This window comes from Canis aureus, chromosome 13 (genome assembly GCF_053574225.1).
Source record: "Canis aureus isolate CA01 chromosome 13, VMU_Caureus_v.1.0, whole genome shotgun sequence".
Taxonomy (NCBI): Eukaryota; Metazoa; Chordata; class Mammalia; order Carnivora; family Canidae; genus Canis; species Canis aureus.
In genome coordinates, this window is record NC_135623.1 from 51,475,132 (window position 1) to 51,493,609 (window position 18,478).

Consider the following 18,478-nt stretch of genomic DNA (forward strand, 5'->3'; position numbering starts at 1 on the left):
CTTTCTTGATACATCTCCTGAGATAAGGGTAACAAAAGCAAAAATAAATTATTGGGACTACATCAAAATAAAAAGCTTCTGCACAGTGAAGGAAACAATCAACAAAACTAAAAAGCAATTTACAGAATAGGAGAAGATAATTGTAAAGGACATATATAATGAAGGGTTAGTATCCAAAATATATAAAGAACTTACAAAACTCAACAACCAAAAAACAACCCAATTTAAAAATGGGGAGAAGACAGGAATAGACATTTCTCCAAAGAAGACATAGATGGCAACACACACATGAAAAGGTGCTCAATATCACTTACCATCAGGGAAATGCAAATGAAAACTACAATGAGATATCACCTCACACCTGTCAGAATGGCTAAAATCAACAACATAAGAAACAACAGGTGTTGATGAGGTTGCAGAATGCAAACTGGTGCAGCCACTCTGGAAGAGAGTATGGAGGTTCTTCAAAAAGCTAAAATAGAACTACACAGCAATCCAATAATCACACTACTGGGTATTCACCCAGAATACTAATTCAAAGGGATGCATGCACTTCTATGTTTATAGCAACATTTTATCTATAATAGCCAAATTATGGAAGCAGCCCAAGCGTCCACTGACTGATGAATGAATGGATAAAGATGTGGTGTGTGTGTGTGTGTGTGTGCACGTGCATGCGGTGTGTGTGTGTATGAATATTACTGAGCCATAGAAAAGAATGAAATCTTGCCACTTGCAAGGACATGGATGGAGCTAAAGAGTATTATCCTAAGCCAAATAAGTCAGTCAGAGAAAGAGAAAGACCACATGATTTCACTCATATGTGGAACTGGAGAAATAAAACAAATGAGCAAAGGGTAAAAGTGAGAGGGAGAGGCAAACCAAGAAACAGATTCTTAAGTATAGAGAACAAACTGATGGTTACCAGAGGGGGAGGTAGGTGGGAGCTGGGGGAAATAGGTGATGGGGATTAAGGAGGGCACTTGTGATGAGCACAGGACTATATATGGAAGTGTCGAATCACTATACTATATACCTGAAACTAATATTACACTGTATGTTAACTAACTGGAACTTAAAAACTTAAAAAAATTATTTGCTTGGAAGGAGAGCAGTGAGATGGGGCAGTCCCTGGAAAAGGAGTTGTAAGGTTATAAGAGCATGGTCCAGCAGGGGCCCACACTCAATCCTACCCTAGTTTCTGGGCTTAGTGCTAATAACTGGGATAGAATGCAGGATCTTGAGGTTTTTTTTTGAGTCACTGATACAATAAACACTTATTGAAACATTTATTGAAGACCTACTAGATTCAAAGCACAGTGGTAGGAATCAGAATAGAACTAAGGCTACGGGCCCAGATTTTCAGTACTTGAACTCTTGCTAGGGAGTAAACTTGTGGAATTTGGTTCCAAGGAAACAAAAAAAGTGGGCTAACCTTCAGGTCCCACTAGCCTTAATGTAGTTCACATCTGACCGATAGAATGACCGACAGATAAATGGACAGGTTGTCATATTTTTTTTCTTTCTTTTTTCAACTGGAAGTTTGTACTTTTTGATCACCTTCACTTATTTCACCCACCCCTTGCAGATATTAAAAGAAGACAAAAGAAATAGAGATAAATGAATATGTAATAAAGATTGCATAAAATGTATGTTGACAGTTAGGGAATATATATTTATGTATAAAGTGCAAAGAAGGTTAGCAACAAGAAAAAAAACAAAACAAAACAAAAAAGAACAAAGAAAATATGAAGCTATCAATGAAAGGAAAGAAACTGCAAGCACTGAATGGCCCCAGGACTCAGAATAGCTAAAATTTTGTTGCTGAGTAACAAGTCGGAGAGAAGCATCAAACATGCATTCAGCCATGATCAATCAGTATTTTTCTCAGAGATTATAAGGTACTCCCGCAGCAAACGGTAATAGTCTTTAGGCTAGAAAGACTTGTTCAATATTCCTCACTTCCACTGGCTACTGGTCCCCTAGGAACCTTTGGTGTTCTGACTATCCCCTCATCCTCTCTGTGCTCTACTATCATCCTCCCCCAAACTGGGATCATCATCTGGCCCGCTTCGTCTCCTGGATGATGACAGATGACTTACAGAAATAAAGGCAAGAGTCAGATACAAAGAGGAAAGCCAAAGATGAACAAAAGGACAGGGGTGGAGATCCTTTTGCTCTGGCCTCTTATTAATAATCTCTGTATTTCCTTACGCCTAGGGGACCTATATGAATACTTCTGGTGAGAGAAGGGAGAAAGAATGAAGTGAGAGAATGTAACACTTACTGCATGCCTCTTACATGCCAGAAACTGTGCTTAGGCTTCTCATGTTTCCATGTTTGTTTCTGACAACAATTCTCAGTTGCCTACGGATGAGGAAATCATGACAAAAAAAAGAAAAAAAAAAGATGAGAATTTTGTCCCAGTTTACATAACTAGAGAGAAATAGAACTGGAGTCTGAAATCAAGTTTGTCTAAGTCTAAAGACTATTCTCTTCTCATTATAAACATCAAGGAGTTGGTTACCTATGTTTAAGATATATTAAATCAAGGGGAAATTATGGAAAAATACTAAGTAAAAAATACATGAATGCAATGAACTTGTGATTGGGGTGCTGTGAATTAGCATTTTTTGTTGAGATTGCAAAGGTCAACTAAGGTAAAAACTTGATCAAAACAAACTTTATGAAATATTTTTTAGAAACCAGATTAAAGGGTATAATGAGGCATTACATAGGTCTGTTTAGAATGGAATAAAAATTTACATCTATACAATCGCCACAAAAGAGGTATAAATACATACTTAAAATCATTATCTTCAGAACTGAGAGTAAGTTTAGCCATGATATACCATTGATATGTCAGTATGTTTTTCCTAAAAGACAAGGATACTCTCCTACACCACTAAGTAAAACCTGCTAATTGGGAAATTATCTTGTTAATGATACTACCATCTACCATCACATCCACAGTCCCATCCAAAATTTCACCAATTGTCCCAATCTTTTTCTAATCTAGCTCATGTTCTGCAGTTAATTGTCATGCCTCTTTATCTGGAACAATTAATTCCTTAATCTTTCCTTGCCTTCCATAATCTTGGTATTTTTGAAGAATACAGGCCACTTATTTCACAATGCATGTGTTTGGGTTTGTCTCATGACCAAATTCAGGTTGAGGATTTTTGACAGGAATGCCAGAGAAGTGATGCTATGCCCTCTATTGATCACATCAGGAGGCAATGATATCCATTTGTCCCATTAGTGGGTGTATTCACTTTGATCACTTGGTAAGGTGGTGTCTTCTAGGTTTCTTCTCAGTGAAAACTGCTACTTTTCCCTTTGTAATTAAAATACTTTGAGAATACTAGTTGCCAAATAGTGATTTTCTAACTCCAACATTTCTCCTATGTTTATTGCCTAGAATTCTCTCCCAATGATTTATTCATTTATTTATTGATATTAGTATGGACTCATGCATCCCTATTTTATTTATTGTGTTATAAGCTTTTACTATCACTATTAATTTGGATGCTCAAATAATTCCAGATTTGGCCAGGGCAAGTCCCTTCAAGCTTCTGACACCTTCTGACATGTCTTCATCATTTTGGAGCACTACTTATCTTTAATTTACTTCTTCCCTCATATATCCTGTATATACCCAGCCTGCTGGCACTGTTGGGCTTGACTGCCTCTGCAGTGCTACCCACCTCCCAGGACCCTATCCTGGTCACCTCCTCAGCTCTGGACCTGCAGGCCATCCCAACTCTGGCTGCATCAAGGGGAGGTAAGGGAACCAAAATTATCTTTTAAAGAAAAGATAAAAGGAAGGGGAGGAGGACAGGAAGGGGACAGGAAGAACTCAGTTTCACTCTTAAATGATCACTTGTGAATGATCTTCTCAGCTGGCAGTCATTTTCCCAGAGCACTAGAAGATACTTCATTTTAATTTGGCCTCTATTCCTGACTTAGGAAAGTCAGCTGCCAAGCTAATTATTGTTTTGGAAAGTTGCCTTTTCTCTCTGGTTGGTTTGGAAATATTCTCTTTGAGCAGGATGTGTAGTGACAAAAGAACACAGACTTGGGAAGTAGATTATCTGGATTCAAATCCCAAGGATATCCCAGAGAACATGATAAAAAATAAGAGACCATGTATACATAATAATACTTACAATTATTCAGGATCTGTTCAGAGTTTATAGGCAGATTAGCTATTTAGTTTCTCATTAGTTCTGAAATGAATTTATCGAAAATTCTTTCAAATTGCTTTTCTGCCTGTGTTAAGTACCTCTACTTATTATTTTTTGGGAGTGTTAAGAATGCCCTTTCCGCTATTTCCAGATCCACCATCTTGGTCCATGTTCACATTATCTATGCCATTCATGATTTGATAGATTTCTACTTTACTGGCCAAAGAGTCCTCATCTTTCACTATGTCCTCATATGTCAATTCCTTTTCTCTCCCTCCTACCAATTCATTTTATAATGAATTGGTAACCACAATAATGAAATTTACTGAGAAAACTAAATTTTGAGATGCTGCCATAACTAATGGAGTCAGAGAAATGATGAAAAGGGCTTTAATGAGGTTTGAAATATGGTTGGAATATTACAGATAGAAAATCAATTTGGAGAATGCTGTCAGCTTCATCCACAAGGGAAAAATTATTTAAACACACACATCTAAAGGACAGAAATAAGTTTGAAGGCAATGAAGAACTGACAATTGTTTTATGATAGAGAAAGCTCAATCTTTATCTACCTATATCCAACTATCTATTTATATGTCTGTCTGTCTGCCTATCTATATCCATCTATCTATCATCTATCAGTATTTAGCTATGATTAAAAGTCTAACTTGGCAAATATCTAAATACCTTGGGTATTCAAATTCTGCAAAAACTAGTAAACAATTAAGTATTTGACATTGTAAGTAATTTACCCTTAACTCTAATCTTAGAAGCAGAAGGAGGAGTTTTAGGACTCCTAAGCAATACCACTTACATAAACAATGCATAATTTTGGTCATCCCATACAATGGATTTTACCTTCCTCAAGAAAAAAAAAAACTAAAGTTTGTGGTGTCAGGAATGATGAGTATTTTGGAGAAAAGTGTATCTTTTCCATAAAGCCATTTAGGCTACATACTTCACATACTATAAAACCTTATACATCAAAGAGAAATTACTGTTTAGATTATCAGGTTATATAACAATTAGAAGCCATAGCTCTCTTAAAATAACTCTAATGAGACCTGAAAAACTGTTTCAAGTCTGTGTTATTTAAGAATTTGGCATATTCTCTGTTCTTAATCTTTGAAAATTAGATGAAAGCTGTGGTCTTTCTCTCTAAAAAAATCCACATACAATTATAGAATATGTTTTGCATATAATTTTTCAGAACTTCCTAGGATCCCAAGCCTCCAGGCTCAGGAACGATTACTCTAGAGGAAATATTGTTTTTAAGCTTGTCACTAAACATCTAATATATGAACTAATCTCCCATTTCTAGCTTAAGCACTCTATCTATTTTAGAGCACAGAAGAGTTTTAAGTATCCCACCTTCATCTATAAGTTCTTCATCTGTGCTTTGCAGAGTAAAGCCATGGCAATTCCTGGAACTCACTGCTGACACTGCTCCTACTGAATCACCACTCTCTACTGTGGAGAGGAGCATTCTGACCCCACCATACTGGAGATCTAACGATATGCCAGAGTGCCCTTAGCAATATGGCACTTTAGAAGACAACCAATCTGCTTGGTGCATGGTTCGTAAGATTCTTCCTCACAAGCTGACCATGCAACTCTGGTCTCTCACATATAAGCCTGATTCACTTTGGTGAATAACCCAATGTATGCAGAAGTTAGTCTACCACAGTGAGCCTCAAAGTATACTTGAAAAAAGAAGTCAATTTTTCAGCTCCCAGCCTCATTTCACAGTATATAATAATTTTATTATAAAAGGGGGAGGGGTGACTTCTTTCAGTAACAGATCCATATTTATTCAAATCCAAATACAGCATATTCTGAGCACAAACATATTTTTTTTTTTAAAGCAAACGGCCACTGGGCCAGATTCTATGAATTGCCTACCCAATAGCCATACCCATCTTCTTATATGCTAACAAAACCCTGCTTTTTGGGGCAACAGTATACACAACCTAGGATATGACTCATGGCTAGTCTATTAGTTGTTTCCAACTAATATGAGCCTTAAACACAGCACAGATAGACAAGATATTGATTCCCCTTAATCCTAAGGGCAGATGGGCAGGGCTTGGAGCATCAGGAACATTCTCTTCACTTCCAGGATATATAACAAATGTTACATTTTCTATGTGTGCCAAGAAGGGAAGAACGTCAAGAAGCAAAGGAAAATTCTGTTCCCTTTGATAGACAATCTGTCTCCTTTCCTTACAGCTACCAATAACCCTCTGGTTGAGTTCTAGTCAATGAAGTATTAAAGAAAGTCTGCTGGAAGCCTCTTGTGAATGCCTTACTTTTTAAAGCTTTTAAGCAATGTCTTTCCCCTTCCATTGTACCTTGAACAAGGACACAATGCCTGAAATTACAGCAGCCATCTTGCTACCAGGATAGCAACAAAGCATGAAGGTAAAAGACTAACAGCTAAGTAGAGCAGAATAAGAGAGGAGAAGAATCTGGAACTTGATTGTGTTGTTGAACATCAGAACCAAGATCAGCAATTGTGTACTTCCCATCTTCTCATCAATGGGGATAAAAAATACCTGTATTACTTAAAGTTGACTGATGCATACCAGCAGATGGGAGATTTTGAGTCATTTTTTCCCCTCAGAAGCATCCTGTTTCTTCCCTTGTAGGAATATTAGCTCTCCGGCTCCTCCCAGTTATCTACTGCCTTTGTCATCTATTAATGCTTTCACCATTTTGAGTCACCACTTTGAGTCTGACTAGGGTGATACGAGGTTTAATGCTATTAATTTCTTTTGTATTCTTCATAGCTCAGAACTTCAAGTCTCCTAGAAATTTTAGTATAATAACATACTAAAATTTTAGTACATTATGGCAATACTGTAATTCTGCAGCTATATGGAAATGTTTAGAGCCACTACAGATTCTTACACTCAGGATGTATTAGTTTGCTTAGGCTGCCATAACAAAATACCACAGACAGGTGGCTTAAACAACAGAAACTTATTTGCTACATATTGGAGGTTGGAAGTCTAATATCAGGGTGCCAGCAGACTTAGTGTCTGCAAAGCCTCTCTCCTTGGTTTGCAGAGAGTGGCCATTTCACTGTAATCTCACTGGTCTTTCTTCTGAGTAAGTGAGTACTTCTGGGGTCTCCCCTTCTTCTTATAAATACACCAGGCCTATTGGATTAGGCCCAACCCTTGTGGTCTCATTTAACCATAATTACTTCCTTAAAGGCCCTAGCTCCTAACATAGTCACATTGGAGCTTAGGACTTTAACATATGAATTTTGGGAGGGACTCAATACATTTCATAATAGTGGGCTTGGGTTATTAAAAAAATAACAAACCCCAAAACTTGAACTAACAACCTGGGAGCAAATATTTCATACATTCTGGAAGATAATTTAACTATTTCTTTTCCAAAATGTGGGACACAGAGAAAGGAATTTTTAAATGGGTACCTATAGAAAAATCTCAGGAATATTTAGATACTCTCAACCTATTCATGAGCCAAAAATATCAACTAGTATTTCTCAAAAAATGAAAAGCACACTCCAAAAATGCAGCTTTGGAAATCTCTTTTAAAAAATAAGTGCAATAACACTTTTGTTCCCAAATAGAAAAAAAGTGGTGTTTAAAAGTGGTAAATTAACAAAAATGCCACACTTGTCAAACTCAAAGCACTACATGATGTATGATTCAATTTAAGCAGTGTTCTGGAAAAGTCAAAATTATGGGGACAGAAAACAGATCAGTAGTTGCCAGGGGCTGGGAGGGCAATGCCTCCAAAGGGGCATAGGGAAACTTTAGGTGTTAACAAAATGTTCTACATCTTGATTATGGTGCTGTTTACATGACTATAAGCATTTGTCAAAACTCATAGAACTGCATACCAAAAAGAATGAATTTTACTATATGTAAAATATACCTTAACCCTTTAATGGGAGAAAATGGCCCATTTGTGGGCTGATATGAAACCAAAAGGTTCTGTGCTCAGTTAATCCACACTGTGGTAACCAATGAAGAACTCTAGAAATAGAGCAGTCACCCACATGTATGTAAATTTTTAAGCTATAAGCGTCTGTAGCAGAAAGAATTTTGTTTTGCAGTATACAGCTACATGTATTCAAGACTTTTATAATGGTACAAACTTAATGTCTGAATTATATATCAAATTATTAGATTTAATTTACCAGTAAGGCATCACAAAAAGTGATATCCACTGCTGTGGAAATAAGCGATTAATCTTAATATTTCATAGCATAATTGTGCCTTCCAATGGGGAGAAGGGCACAGATGATATATTTGATGATAACTTACAGATGATAATAGCTTGCTTAACTTTTAAGAACATTTCATGTTCATACTTCACAAAGGATCTTAAACATATTATCTGATTCTCACAGTAATTCAGGAAAGCATAATAGGTGAGGTATTATTATTTTCCCCTCTAGACAGGTGAAAAATAAGAGGCCAAATAGGTTGGATGACTTGTCTGTAGTCCTGAGGTTAGTACTTTTACAGTCAGAAAATGAACCAAGATATTCTCACTCCAAATCTAATACTTTTCTCTATAAATCAGTTGGCCAATTACAAGGAACATATGTCAAAACTATTCTCTAAAACTGTAAGTACAAAGCCAACTAAAACCTGAAAAAAGCTGTATCAACCCTCAAACACTACAGCTTCTTAAATGGTTCTATAAAATTAAAATGAGAATATAGCAGAGGCGGGACTATCTGTAAGGCAAGCTACTGCTCCAATGAAAAAGTAGATACACACTGAGTTCAGACAATATGCCAGGCCCACTGTTTCGTGTTTAATCTTATAACAATCTCTAGAAGTAGTATTATATATTATCCCCATTCCACATTTAAAGAAACCTGGGTCTAAAGATGTTAATTTAGTTGCCAGAGTCATATAGCTCATTAGGCATAGAAACAGGATCCGGATCCAGATCTGTTGGACACTGAAAACCTTTGTCTTAGGAGCCAAAGGAAGGTATTTTAAGCCTATGTATTTGCACAGACAGAGTCAAAATGTCAGTAGTTCCATAACTTTTAATCTCAATCAGTCAAGGCATGCCTTGTTCATATTTTCTTCACCTTTAAAATGTGTATTAAGGGCAGCCCCGGTGGTGCAGCAGTTTAGCGCCGCCTGCAGCCCAGGGCATGATCCTGGAGACCCTGGATCGAGTCCCACGTCAGGCTCTCTGCATGGAGCCTGCAACTCCCTCTGCCTATGTCTCTGCCTCTCTCTCTCTCTCTGTCTCTATGAATAAATAAATAAAATCTTTTAAAAAATAAAATAAATAAAATAAAATGTGTATTAAGTGTTTGTGTTTTCCTCCTACATATATATAAAACTTTTTGACTCTCCTGAAATGACCTGAATTCACCAAAAACAGGTATTTCAATACTAATGCAACCTCTGGATACCAGTGTGGTGCCCAGTGGTAAGGTCAGCCAGCCCTTGAGATCAAAAAGCAAAATAAGCCAAAATGAGAGTAAAAATAATTCCAGGAATTATGACATTTTCCTTAAAATGCAAGTCTGCTTTAAAATTACACATTAAATGGGTGCCTGCGTGGCATGGTTGATTGAGCATCTGACCATTAGCTTTGGCTCAGGTCCTAAGCTCAGGGTTGTGAGATCAAGCCCTGTATTGGACTCTGTGTTCAGTGCACAGTCGGCTTGGGATTCTCTCTCCCTCTCCTTCTGTCCTTCCCCTTTGCACTCTCTCTCACTCTCAAATGAGTAAATCTTTTAAAAAAATAAAATCACACATTACATATTTAAAAATATCTCAGTTTTGCCTATAAGAAAATCAAGATTCTAGAGGCACCTGGGTGGTTCAGTCAATTAAGCATCTGCCATAGGCTCAGGTCATGGTCTCAGGGTCCTAGGATCAGAGTGTGTGCCAGGCTGCTTGCTCAGGCAGAGTCCGCTTCTTTTCCCTCTGCCCCACCCCATAATTCATTCTCTCTCTCTCTCTCTCTCTGTGTGTCAAATAAATAAATAAATAAAATCTTTAAAAAAATTAAAAATTAAATTTAAAAAATCAAGATTCTTAATTATAAGATTATAGAAAGAATGATTTATATTTTTAAATCTTTTTATCCAGCACAGAATAATGCATTTGAGAAACATTTCACAGTGAGGTTCATGGTAATGATGATTATTCAATAGCTACTTTTACATTTATTTGTCTTTAGTGGCTTTCATTATAACAAAAGTGAGGAAAAGAGTAATTTCTAGTTTCTATTGTTTTATACTGTCACTTAAACCTGTGAGTTATCCATCCCTAGGTGTATTTTTTCCCATATAGAGATGTAAGTCATTCACTTGCTGGAATAAAACTTACAAAATGAAGTTCATTTTGCTTGCCAAGTGCAGATGAAAGGAAGAGAGGGAAGAAACAGTTTAGATGTAAAAGGCACCTTTTTCCCTAACTCCTGAACTAGTTCACACAATAAAATGAATAATTTAACTACCTGAAACTTCGTATGTGCAGAACGCTACATGCAGACCAGTGGCATTTTCACTTCAAATTTGTACAGTCTTTAGTCAATACCCTTCATCTGCATTTCTAACACCTGCTTCCGTCAGCTGTGAAGTAGGCTGTTCTCTCTCTGGTCGCCTTTTATCTTTACTCTGTCCATCCAACACAAAAAAATTGCATTATAGAATATAATTACTTGGCCTAAAAGAGAGAGAGAATAATTCACATGATCTTCTGAAAGGTATTTTCCTCTATCTTATCAAAAGGTAATTTTAAAACAAATTACAATTAATGTTGTCATTCTTTATAGTGTATGTCTCTTTCAAACGCTAATATTAACTTTGTACAGCAAAAATAATAGTATCTACACTCCTATGCAATGAGGATCTGTTTTAGAAGCAAAAGAAAGTAAAAATTAAAGGCAATGTACTGTACCATTTGTAAAGTACACAAATATCTCTTCTAAGTTTGTCATTATTGTGCTGTTATTAAAATGATGCTCTTTCTAGCTTTGCCTCCTATCACAACCTATGTTTATGTATATCGGTGTAAACATTAGCCAAGTTTTGAGTGTCAATCTACTGTCAATGACTCACATTATTGAAACAACTTGATAAGGACTTAAGTCAAACACTTAAAGGCTGAGATTCTCCAATTTAAGAAATTATCTCAAGAAATGAGAAAATATGGGCAGTAACTGGGAAAAGAACTGTACTAAAATGGGCAATTTCTGGTTTACTATCATTCTGTTTCTGTCATAGCACTTAATTAGAATGTAATTATTTTACATATTATCCAATTCCCTATTTAATGTAAACTTCATCTGGGCAAGGATTGTGCCTGGCTTGCTCACCAAGCCCCATACCCCAGCAGGGGGACACCAAGGTGCGATCTAAAATAAATGGCAACCCAAAATTATTCATAAGGCTTTTTACAGGGTTTTACAACCTTCCAGCCGAGTTCAAATTCTGCCAGAGACTGACATCAAGTTCATCAGTGCTCAGGACTCACTGAGAAAATGCCTGTGCCTTGAGAAACCACAGAGATATTTGGCCATTTGACTTTCTATAGGACCTTGTGTACTACTCATGAATAAAATACCCAACAGGGGAGGCCAGGAAAAGACAGAAGTGAAAATCAGCTAGCTGTGGGAGCAGACTCCTCTGCAAAGCCTTGACTTAACAGTCCCCAACCCAGTATTCTCATTCCTAATGCAAACACTAAATAGTGAACTGTGGAGGAAACAATAGATGGAAATTAAGCAATGTCTAGAGAGTGATTAATTGAACAATTCAAAGGAGATTTAAACTTCTGGACTCTTCAAGGAAACAAAAAGCTAAACTTTATGAATAAAGAGACCCTCTTAAGAGGGTGAAAACAGTGTGAGTCAGGATGGAGTACCGAAAAGTTCAATTCATAGAATAGTTGAAAAAAAAATTTTTACTGCTTTCTGTAACTTGAATTATCCTGTTTTAAAATGGAACTCCTTCAGCAAATGATATAATGGAAAGTAGAGCATATGAGGAATAATAGAACTGGATTCTAGCAGTGGTTCTTCTCAGTACTAGCTAGACAAGCCTGGACAAACCAACTGACCTTTTGGACTCTGAATTTCATTATTCACAGTGACAGAAATAAGGACAGCTACTATATATTATTTACTAACGTGCCAGACCATCTACCAAACATTTAACACAGACTGTCTCCTTGAACCTGCATAACACTACGCAAGGTTGGCATCATTGCTATCCCTAGGGGTTGGAGGCACAGTGAGGGAACACAAACCTAGGCACTCTGACTCCAGAATTGGTCCCATGTGAAACCTGAGTCTCACAATCCTGTGCCCGTCTCCCAGGAGAGGTATGGGGTTAAGAAAATATATGTAAAAGGGCTTTGAAACCTAGAAGGTGCTATGTAAGCAATCCAGGGAACAATCTATGAGAGCACCCTGAGATTGTAATGATTATGACTGTAATTGTAATGTGCTTATCTCCATAGCTACCACCCTGGTTGGAGTCACTATAATCTCCCGGCTGAATGACTGCAATCATTCCCTAACTGGTCTCTTTGCTCCTGTCCTTAATTCTGCTGTCCATTCTCCAAAGAGTGGTCATTAAGTGAGATCTTGTCCCTGCTTTGCTCAGAACTCTCCAGTGTCTTCCCATCTGCCGTGAACTGAATTGTGTGCCCCTGGCCAAATTTCCATGTTGAAGTCCAAATCCCCAATGTGACTGTATTTGGAGAGAGGGCCTTTAAGAGGTAATTACAACTAAATGAGATCATAAGGGTGGTGTGGGTCCCTGATTCAAAGGAGATTAGTGCCTTACTAGAAGAGAAAGACATCATTCATATTCCTCTCTCCTCGCCCCACCCCCATGTCAGGGCATGGTAAATAGGCCACTGTCCGTATGCCAGGAAGATATCTGTTCCCAGGAACTTAGTTGGCCAGTATCTTGAACTTGGACTTTCCAGCCTCCAGAAAACTGCAAGAAATAAATTTCTATTGTTTAAACCAACTAGTCCATGGCATTTTGCTATGGCAGCTCAAGTTGGCTAATACACCATCTCACTCAGATTTAAAACCAAATGCCTTTCAATGGCTCACAAGCCCCTAACTGTATAATCTGGCCCTTTGTTACATACCTGAATTTATTTCTATTGCCCACCTTGTTGTGGCTTTTCTCCTACCTGAGTATTTTGCACTGTGGGTTCTTTCTATATGGAACACTATTTCCCCAAATATCCCTATGGCTTGCCCTCCTACCTCCTTTGAGTCTCTGCTCAAACATTCTAAGAAAGACTGTCACTTACCACCTTTTAAAAAAAACTGCAACCCCTCTAGCTTCCTCCCTATCTTCCTCTCTTTCCTGCTTCATTTTTCTTCCATATGCTCTGTATTTTATATATACTTTTATATATGTTATATATTTTATATATATTATGTATTTTTATATATTATATATTACTTTATATATTATATATATAAAATATGGAGCATATATGTGGAGGAAAGGGAGGAAGGGAAAGGCGGCAAGGCATATATATATGACATTATATACATATTTGTTATACATTTCAGTTGCAAATTTATGTATTTTATAGTTGTTATATCCCCTAAACTAGAATGTAAGCTCCATGAGTTTTTGTCTGTTTTGTACATTTTTGTAGCCTCAATACAGAGTAGAATGAATGAATGAATGAATGAACTAGAGAAACTGCAAGTATGCCCAGATGGCAGCTGCCTTGTGGGTACAGAAGAGGGGGCATGGCAGGAAGCTGGAGAAGAAGGCATGGCTCAGGTCAGACAGGACCTTATAAGCCATTTAAGGGATTTTGATATTTATCCCAAGAAAAACTGAAAGATTTTAAGCAGGAAAAAAATGACATGATCAATTTACATTCTTCAAGATCAGAATTCTCACTGCTAGATGGAGAACGGAATGGAATGGGCCAAAAAAGAAGAAATCCAGAGCAACTTCCACTATCATGATTAAGGCACATTTTGGTGTCTCTCTATTCAAGGATTTATAAACCATTAACATATACTGATGTAGAAATAACTCCTTGCTCACCTTATTACAATTGTGTTTGCAAAGTTCCCAATACTATCTCTCAAAATTTAAATGTTTCTTTCTTAAATTTTTTTTTGTTCTGAATAATCCCTGAAAGGGAAATGTACTGACATAATGACTTTTAGCAAATTCTAATTACTCAGACCCCAATTCATAATGTAATCAGTACTTTGAGGTTGTACAAAACATATCTCTGATTCGTAAAGGTCACGAGCACCCTAATTTTCTGAGATTCTTGTAGCTATAAATTTGGCTAAGAGCTTGGATAGTATGGGAAAGAAGATAAGTGAGAAAAACACTGGTGATTTAACCTCTAGTGTTCCCTTAAGGACAAACATTTGTCACCTTGACAGCAAGGTGAAAGGTTTGCAGCGAGTGTGCTTATAACAGGGCTCTCTCCGTTCTCTCCTCCCTGGGGATCTGTGATTTCTGAACAGGCATTATCTGAACAGATGATGATGATGACACTGAGCCATAGAAAGGGTTGGGGAGGAAAAGAGGCTGAGAACCACATAACTCAGAGCCTCAAACTGAACCACTGCCCCAGGGACCATCACAAAGATTTACCATTTGCTGCTCTTCTTCCTAAGGTTCCACTTGAGGCTGGAGTAATCAACCCTATAAATTATCAGAAAACATTCAAACAGTGTCCAATATTAAGAGCATGGATCCCACTGCAGTAACTATGTGTGTGCTATAGAGCTGAAGTAGGTCCTAGCTTACTACATCTCCAGTTTCTACCCAAGCCTCTAACATTTAGAGTTTTCAATTCTAATGTGAATGTCTGCTACAGGCTTACATCAGGTGCAAAAGTGAACCTGATCTTTACTCCTGATGAATACACAGAACCCATATTAGCATTAAGATGATGACACCCAGGGATCAAAAAGAATAAGATCTCTGTTTTGGCCTATAAACTAAATTGCTTACACTATTGTCAAAGTGAAATAGGAGATCTTTGGAAAGCTAATAACTTTTAAAAAAAGAATTAAAGTTATTAACTTATGAGCATTTTGGGTTCCAATTTAATTTCAGGGATCAGGAGTATTTATATCTGAGCTCCATTGATGGGTGGAATTTTGTCTATATTATTTCACAGTTTTACTTTGAAAAATATCCTCAGCTGAAATTATATAAAGTCAAAATTGAAGCTATCATCCATTCTAATGAATATTCATTCATCACCTAATTATCATTTACTCTAAGTACAGTCAGAAAGACCAAAATTATTTTTAAGAAGAAAATAAACATTTTAACAGAAGGAACTCAAACAAATATAATTAATAGAAAGTAAGGTTCCCTACTACGCCCAGAAGTGAATAGGAATGGAATGGAGTAGCAGTAGAGAGTTGGAGGGTGGGACACAGAAAGGATGAGATCAGAAGTTAAAAAAGAAGAATGAGGAGGAGGAGGAGGAGGAGGAGGAGGAGGAGGAGAAGGGAGGGAGAGAGGGAAGGGGGAAGGAAGGAAGGAAGGAAGGAAGGAAGGAAGGAAGGAAGGAAGGAAAGATGGATATTAATGGTGAACCTAAAAGGATCTATATTGGTTTAAGATCCATGTGTCTTAAAAAAAAAAAAAAAAAAAAAAAAAAAGATCCATGTGTCTTTCATTCATGAAGGAAGAACAGATAGCAAACATGTCCATCCCTGGGTATCTGCCACTGGATGTCCCTGTACCACCATGTAACTAATACCTATTGAATCAAAGTTAATCATCTCACTCAAAATTACTCTTTTGCTTAAACTTCCTGGTTTTGTTCATTACACCACAGTTATTAATCCTAAAACCTTTGCGTCTCCAGTCTGTTTATGTTCCTTGCATTTCCTGGTTCTTCTACATGAAGATATCCCAGACTCTTTCATGATACACTTGGCCAGTAAAAGTCTCTAAGGACGAAAATGACATTATAGTTATATATATATATTTTTAAGATTTTCTTTATTCATTCATGAGAGACACACACAGAGAGAGGCAGAGACACAGGCAGAGGGAGAAGCAGGCTCCATGCAGGGAGCCCGATGTGGGACTTGATCCTGGGACTCTAGGATCACGCCCCAGGCCGAAGGCAGGTGCCAAACCACTGAGCCACCCGGGCTTCCCTATAGCTATATTTTAAAAACAAAAGCCCTTACCTATGAGATTCCTGTGAAAATATAAAGATGGCTAGGGTTTGCTTCAAAATAATACCAAAGTGGATGGAGTACAGACGAAACAAGACTGGAGTGAGTTAACTGTTTAAGCTGAGAGATGGGTATGTAAGGTTCACTAACATTTGATCTGCTTTCTAGAAGTTTCAAAGCCTCTAAGAGGAAAAAAATGTTGTTTTTAAGGAACCAGGGGTTTAGGAAAATATTATATCTAGGGAGTAGATTTTATAGAGAGGGTTTTTGGCAGTAGGGTTGGAGAGGGTCTTGGCATAATTTTTTTTTTTTTACAATTTTGTTTATTTATTTATTTAGAGTGTACATACATACAAGCTGGGGAATGGGGAAGAGGGAAAGAGAGAAAGAGAAAGAGAGAGAGAGAGAGAGAGAGAGAGAGAACCTGGAGCAGATTCCACACTGAGCACAGAGCCCAACCTGGGGCACCCCTTTTGGCATCATTTCTAAAATAAACTCATATTAGCAGCAACCACTTATGATGTCTTGTTAATATGCTAGACACTCTGTTGAGCATCTCAGAGACTCAATCTTATTAAATCTTTTTTATAGCACTGGTAGGCAAGTATCCCTGGTTCAAAGCCTGATAGTAAGACTTTCTGTACAGGGCCTCCCATACAGTAGGCACAAGGTCAATGTTAGCTTTCTAAATAATTGAATAAATGACTAGGAAAGCTATTCCTTTTTCTTTTGTGCCTGTGGTTCTTTCTTTGTAAAACATTTGATAGGCAGTAGCCAGGGCATTCATCATTGTTTGTCTAGACTCAGAAGAGCCTATTTCCCAGTCTTTCATGTACAATCTCAGCAAGAAACTCATTGCTATCAGGACATTTTTCCTAAGACAACACTTCTGGCATGATACACTTCTTGAAAACTCCTCAGAAATGCCTCGCAATCTCAAGCTTAGCCTCTCATTCAAGGCTTTTCATAATGCAGTCTCACATAATTTCCACCAGTCAACGAGAACTGGCTTACTCCAGTAAACATCTTTCCTTTCACTGTCTCTTGCCTGCAACTGCCCATTCACGCATTTACTCATTATATACTGACTGTATGTACCAGGCACTGCCATTGTACCTATATACAGAGAAAGGTAACAATAAGCATAACAGGTATGGTCCCTGTCTTTGTTGGACTATATCCACTTTCAGGTTGATCTACTACACTTGGGCTGTTCTTGATTTTCAAGATCTTACATTTCACATCTTCCAAGAGTCCTTTCCTGATGATTTTACCTTGCCTTGTTCTCCTTTTCTTAACTGATGATACCACACATTTAAGCACTTGATTATACTTTATCTTGTTTTTCTCTAAGTGTTTAACTTAGGCATATTTCATTTCTTCAATTACACTACATCTCTTGAAAAAGAAATTGTGTCTTATAATCTTCATCTCCCACTGAATGTACGTCAACTGAATTCAAGGATGTGTATATGGCATGTCCTTAATAAACAGCTTTTGGTATTGAAAAAGAGTTTGGAATACTAAATCAAACTAACAATAGACCAAGACCTAATTTACCTCCAAAAACAGATACAAAAAATCTCTAGGGAAAAAAAGAGGTATACAAAAGGTATAGCTATGCAAATGGAAACAAAAGGAACAAAAAGGAAAATTTCTGCTGTATGGTTTAAGTGCCTCCCAATCATGCATAATACAGTTGGCACTCGAACCAAAATGTGAGGGCTAAAGGCATCAATCCGGGATGCCTGGGTGGCTCACTGGTTGAGCATCTGCCTTTGGCTTAGCGTGTGATCCTGGAGTCCCAGGATCGAGTCCCACATCGGGTTCCCTGTATGGAGCCTACTTCACCCTCTGCCTATCTCTGCCTCTCTCTCTGTCTCTCATGAATAAATAAATAAAATCTTTAAAAAAAAAATAAAGGCATCAATCTCCCTTGCAGTTGCAAATCTGAGTTATAACTTTGACTCCTCAAAAACTTTACTAATAGTCTACTAACAGTCTACTATTGCTAATATATTATATTTAAAAAATACACTAATAGTCTATTATAGACCAGAAGTCTTACTGATAACACACAATTAATACATATTTTGTATGTTATATGTATAACA

At 37.3% G+C, this 18,478-nt stretch overlaps 1 protein-coding gene across 19 annotated transcripts in view; it reads right to left on the reverse strand.

Moving 5' to 3' along the window:
• SLC10A7 (solute carrier family 10 member 7) overlaps positions 1-18,478 on the reverse strand; it is a 243,748-nt gene that overhangs the window by 131,440 nt on the left and 93,830 nt on the right. For 7 of the 19 annotated variants that reach the window (XM_077846252.1, XM_077846257.1, XM_077846264.1 and 4 more), the window contains one exon: positions 2,288-2,367. The exons of the other annotated variants lie outside the window; for them this stretch is intronic. In XM_077846252.1, the coding sequence (XP_077702378.1) occupies positions 2,288-2,367 (80 nt within the window). Of the gene's footprint in view, positions 1-2,287; positions 2,368-18,478 lie in introns of those variants that run through there. 19 annotated transcript variants of the gene reach the window in all.